This window comes from Coregonus clupeaformis, chromosome 35 (assembly GCF_020615455.1).
Source record: "Coregonus clupeaformis isolate EN_2021a chromosome 35, ASM2061545v1, whole genome shotgun sequence".
Lineage (NCBI taxonomy): Eukaryota > Metazoa > Chordata > Actinopteri > Salmoniformes > Salmonidae > Coregonus > Coregonus clupeaformis.
The window spans coordinates 6280545-6286544 of NC_059226.1; the positions used below are offsets into that span (position 1 = coordinate 6280545).

General features: G+C 42.2%; 1 protein-coding gene across 3 annotated transcripts in view; it reads left to right on the plus strand.

Moving 5' to 3' along the window:
- The window catches only part of LOC121551994 (rab GTPase-binding effector protein 1), a 48610-nt gene extending 42610 nt beyond the window's left edge, over positions 1-6000 (plus strand). For 2 of the 3 annotated variants that reach the window (XM_045210774.1, XM_045210772.1), the window contains 6 exons: positions 831-1020; positions 2136-2147; positions 3239-3294; positions 4136-4234; positions 4410-4526; positions 5268-6000. In XM_045210774.1, coding sequence (XP_045066709.1) covers positions 831-1020; positions 2136-2147; positions 3239-3294; positions 4136-4234; positions 4410-4526; positions 5268-5369 — 576 coding nt within the window. In that variant the 3' untranslated portion in view covers positions 5370-6000. The remainder of the gene's footprint in view (positions 1-830; positions 1021-2135; positions 2148-3238; positions 3295-4135; positions 4235-4409; positions 4527-5267) is intronic. The other variant, XM_045210773.1, reaches the window with a different exon arrangement.

Sequence of the window (6000 nt, forward strand, 5' to 3'; positions counted from 1 at the left end):
CTGATGATTACATACCATGCGTTCATAGCATTGACAAAGAAGAAAACAACAATAATATCCCAAATATTCAAAAGTTAAATCCAAGAGGGATAAGGAAGTGTGTATTTTAGGCCTAGATTTGGCTTCAAGTCATATTCTAAAACTTTGGTTGCGTTCCAGATACACAGATTCTGTACACATTATAGGAGCGTTATGTCATGTTGATGTGGTTCCTGAGATGTTAAACACTTCTCCTGGAATTGTAAAGATCTAGTAATGTTAGCAGACCTGCACATAATCTGTCTTTCAGAAATGAAACAATCCCCTTGTCTGACCAGGTAATATTTCACTGACTTTGGTTGACGAACTGGCAGGGGACAACATACTAGGGCCCTTCAGGGTGTTACGGATTCTATAGTGTACTTGTTGACTGCTTTGACATGAACAAGTCTTTAGAGTGAATCCAAACCTTGATGAAAATGCGGTAGCTAAACCCTCGTAACCACCTAACTGATTCTTGGTTTTTTTCATCACATATAAACTAAGATATTGCAGTATTCAATTACTTAAAATAGCTTTTAAAATGAGTGATAGAAATAGGAATACGTTGGAGTAAATGAAGAAAATGAAGAAATCTTAGAAGAACTGAGAGTAACGAGTATGAAAGGGGTGGAAGCAACTGAAATGTATGAGTAAGTCATCACCATACACTTCTCCATGCGCACGGTCCCCAGAAGCAGACGACCATCTCTGGTTCACACCATCGAGCTATTTACATGTCCATCAGGTACTTCTTTCAGCATTGTGACTCACTTAAATTGGTACGTGCAACTATTTCTGCTCCCCTCTAGGAACTACAACCCCTGGTGCTGCAATTGCGGGAGGACATAGTTGCGGTGCGCACGGCTGCAGACCACCTGGAAGAGAAGCTGAAGGCGGAGATCCTGTTCCTGAAGGAGCAGCTCCAGGCAGAGCAGTGCCTCAAAGAGAACCTGGAGGACACACTACAGCTGGAGATAGAGGGCTGCAAGGAGGAGATAGGTGAGGCTCCCATTCCCATTCCTTAGGCTTGACACAAGGATAGATCAGAGAAGGGTGAGAAGAACCATGGATGTATATTTCGCATACATTTATGAAAAGCTACTTTTTTGTGCTATAATCCTCAAGATATCTATTGATTAATGTGCCAGATTTATCAAAAGTTTAAATTGTATCTGTATTTTCTGGGCAGGTGTAGAAAGTGGTGTACTGTACTTAATTAAAAATAGTAGTTTTATGGGGTATCTGTACTTTACTATTTATATTTTTGACCACTTTTACTTTTACTTCACTACATTCCTAATGAAAATAATGTACTTTTTACTCCTTACATTTTTAATGCTTAGCAGGACAGGAAAATGGTCCAATTCACACACTTATCAAGAGAACATCCCTGGTCATCTCTACTGCTTCTAATCTGGCAGACTCACTAAACACAAATGCTTTGTTTGTAAATTATGTCTGAGTGTTGGATTGTGCCCCTGGCTATCTGTAAAAAAATAAATTAAAAAATGGTGCCGTCTGGTTTGCTTAATATATGGAATTTGAAATAATTTATACTTTTACTTTTGATACTTAAGGAAATGTAAAACCAAATACTTTGACTTTTACTCAAGTAGTATTTTACTGGGTGACTTTCACTTTTACTTGAGTCATTTTCTATTAAGGTATCTTTACTTTTACTCAAGTATGACGATTGCATACCTTTTCCACCACTGGGTGTGGCTGTTCATGGCTCTGAGTTGAGCTGTCTGGACACCCAATGCAGGTGCAGAGTGAATACGAGCAATAAAGAAAATCTTGACATTTGCATTTTATAAGAGCCAGAGATGCTAAATATGACCGTTAGCTCAAACTTGTATGACTTAGTTGTTTCATTAGTACACATTTCAGTTACGGGATGAAACGTGCTGAGCTAGTGTTCAGCTTCACGGTCCCATAATGAACTCTTCAGCGCAACTGAACGCTGCTTCTCCACCATGAAATTGTATTTTCCTTTGAACTTCATGAAAGACCCTGGCTTTCACATCCTCTGAAGATTTTTTTATTTCCTTTGTACCCTCTCATATCTTTCTTTTTCTCCTGTCCTTTTTTCTCGGTTGGTGATTGTTGTTCAGACATCTTGGAAGGTACGAAAAACACTGTCTGACGAACCTACTTAGGCTGTTTATGTATGTGTGTAGAGGTGTGTGTTAATGCTGTGAATGTTGGACTAATGACCGTAGGGCACTAAAACTCACTCACTGCAGTAATGTTTTAGAAAATGTGGTGTTGTTTAAATTCTTACACAGGAACACTCAAAGTCAATCTTAAATCAATCATTGTTTATTGTCAGCACACTGGAGAGTTTCCAACAAACTTGATGGACCATAGTGAACGTCTGTCAGGAGCTCTAACAGGGCAGTCCCGTTTAGTTCCCTTATATACTGGTTACAGACACAGTTCATAGGGTTGGTTCCGGCATGTGTCTGGCACCGTATCCCATCTTAACTTATAGAACATATTCTGGGAGTTCTGCCAACTAGTCTAAAGGAGGAGGTCATAACGCCCCTCCCTCATATACTTACCAGGCACAGGCAGGAACCAAAAATGGTTTGACACCAAAGACAAGATGCACAAAGTAACATTTCCTTTACAGTATAGGCATGAAAGGATTATGGATGTGCATAGCACCTGTTGTCATAGTCCAGTCATACATCTACATTTTAGTCATTTAGCAGACACTCTTAACCCTAATTGCACCTGTAAGTTGTTCTGGATAAGTGCCTTGCTCAATGTCATAGCTATTCACTTCACTCTTCTAAGTCAGCATGGGTATGACAAAATAACATGTCTCACTACTAGTAATACCATTAATGTGGCTTAACATCACCGCTTTGTGGTTGTCTATTTTGTCTTCAGAAATGTTCAAATCAAATGCACTGCTTAAAGTGCAGAAAACCCATGTTCTGCAGTGGCTGAATTCTGGCCCAAGTTATCAACACTTCCCTTGATTGCTCTTTGTGTCAGTCTTATAGTTTGGAGGAGCACTGTGTTTGCTTGCTTAGTAGCCCACACACCACTCTCCTTGGCAAACCGTGGTAATTCATTCATGAATTGACGACTAATTTTCCAGGAACCACATTAGAAGGCTAGAACGCATGTCTGAGGTTGACGTTCTGATTTACCATCACAATGACACTTTAATAAGCCTTCTATCTCTTTTCTCTCCTTCCCCCAGCGTCATTCTCGAGTCTGAAAACTGAGCTGGAGCGTGTGAAAGATGAGAAAGAACAGGTAAATGAGCTGTAGGGAGTCTGCATGAGTCACTCCTCTGAATGTGAAGTCAGATTTCCTTCAGTGACTGCCTTTAATAACATAATCCTAGCGAAGGCCTACAACCACTGGCTTGTTAGAGTAGTAGTTGCTGTTTTGAAATGTGTGGAAGAATATGTAGGTGTGAATTATTTACCATCACCAATGTGTTAATGTGAATACCTCATGAATGTACAACAGCTAATATCAGTGGTCACTGACCATAGTTGCGTAGAGCTACAGGGTGTGAAGGCTTTGGCACAAGCCTTATGTACACACCTGAATTAACGAAAGTCTTGATGTTTAGTTGAATTTGACGTTTGAGTTCTGAGCTGGAACAAAAGCCTGTGCACCTAACTCTCTACCAGGACCAGGGTTGGAGACCACTGGCTTAGCATAATTGTTTTGCAGTGCAGACTGTTTGTAGCCTTGTTGGCGTGCAGACCACGTGACACAGCGAGAGGAGCGGTGCCCCACTGGTCTGGACAGGTGGCTGTTATTACATATTCCTTTTCGAGAGTGGACGCATTGATTGGTTCTCTTAAATATTTGTTTTTTCCTGGGGGATTGGATTTGAAAATCCAACAGTTGTAATGGAAGGAGGCGGCGCTCTGGGACTGTGTGTGGCTGTCCATGTGGGTGTTTGAGTGAGAAAGACACAGAGGAGAACCAGTAAGGCAAAGCCCCTTACATTATCGACACATCGTGCTGACAACCTCTAACAGCCTCCCCAGACTCTGAAGTCAGGAGGACTTCAAGTTTGGTACTAGACTATTTGTGCCAGTAGTTGATAATAACCCTAACTGATGTGCTAATTTCCCAGCTGGAGAGCAGCTTGGCAGAGAAGAGCAAGACATTAGAGAGTGTCCAGGGTCTGAAGAGCAGTCTGGAGGAGCAGCTCAGAGAGCTCTCCACCACCAAGGTCAGAGGTCATTCACTGCTCAGACATACCAGACAGCCTGTATTTTAGAACCAGCCACTACTGCTGTTCCTTTCTCACCTATCTGTGATAAATCTCAATATCCTGTGGGAGTAGTGATACTCAATGTGTGTGTGTCTGTGCACTGTGTATACGGTGTGTGTGTGTGTGGTGGCAGACTGCCCTGGAGGCTCAGGCGTTGGATGAGAAGGACAAAGCCCAGCGCTTGCAGACGGAGCTGGACGTCAGTGAGCAGGTGCAGAGGGACTTTGTCAAGCTCTCCCAGACCCTCCAGGTACGGACCGCAACACTGCCAGGTTACCATGGCAACCAGTCTCTGAGATCGCAAACTGGTTACTCAAGTTATTTTCTTCACACTGGGGTGTTCAACATTCATAGATATAGTCCAGTCAATAGGACAGCAAATGCACCTCCAATTATGTATTCTAGGGTATGTACGACCATGACGCTTCCATTGGTAAGCAATGCATGCCTTCCCCTATAAATGGATGAGCACTTACTTGCTTGTAAAATGCATAATAGTATTCAATCAACATTTGTGATGTAGATCTTAGTCATACCTTTCTATTTGACAAAAACGAATCTTTACCTTGTCTGACCTTACACTTGATAGGTCCGCATGATCGTGGCGTTACTATGGCAATGGTACTCCAACTCCTATAGTACACCTCTTACCATGGCAACCATATTCAGCACCTCATCAGTGCTTTTAACACTATTTGATAGTGATTTATTTTACCCTGTCTCTGATGTGCCGCCCCTGATATGTGAGATGTATCCTACATGGCTGTTTGTGTATTTCTAGATCCAGGGTATATGAGGTCCGGAGCCTGCTGGTTTTCTGTTCTACCTGATAATTAATTCCACCCAACTGGTGTCCAAGGTCTAAATCAGTCCCTGATTAGAGGGGAACAATGAAAAAACACAGTGGAACTGGCTTAGAGGTCCAGAGTTGAGTTTGAGGGTTCTAGATTATGTAGTAAATTAAATCATTCAATCACGCTCTTCCCCTCAGGTCCAGTTGGAGCGGATCAGACAGGCTGACTCTCTAGACCGTGTCCGAGCCATCCTCAACGACACCAACTTAACTGACATCAGCCAGCTCCAAGAGACATGATACCCGTGGCTGAAACTGCATTCTCACTCCTTCCACTCTCACTGGCCTAATGACATTATCCCACCCCTCCAGGCCACTCCCCCTCCTCTTCCCCCCAATGGAAGGGCTCAGGAGGGATAAGAGCTGTGTGGGTATTTTTAAATAAAGACAAAATCCAAGGTGGAGGACAAAAAAAATCTATAATTTGAGAAGATAGGAGAAAAGACCTTTTCTGTACAGGGGGATTTAGAGCACACCGAGGCAGGAGTGACCGTGAACACTACTACTAAGAGGTTGCAAATAACTAAATGACTTTTCCTGCAGTGGCAATTCTTGCCTGTTTATCTGTCCTGTGTTTCTACTGTAGATATTGGACTGACCATATTAGCCCAACCAAAGGAGGAGTTTGTAGTCTTCTAAGGCACTTTCATCTACAACAGGGATCATCAACTAGATTCAGCCACGGGACAATTTTTTTCTTGAGCGGATGGTCAGGAGGTCAGCACATAATTACAAATCATTTGTGGACTGCAAATTGACCGCAAGAAGCCGAAACAGAGATATTTGACTAAAACGTAATCATTTCAAACCTTGCTTACATTTGTATACGATCATGTAGATCTCTCTATTATACGTGGGAATACTTTGGAAC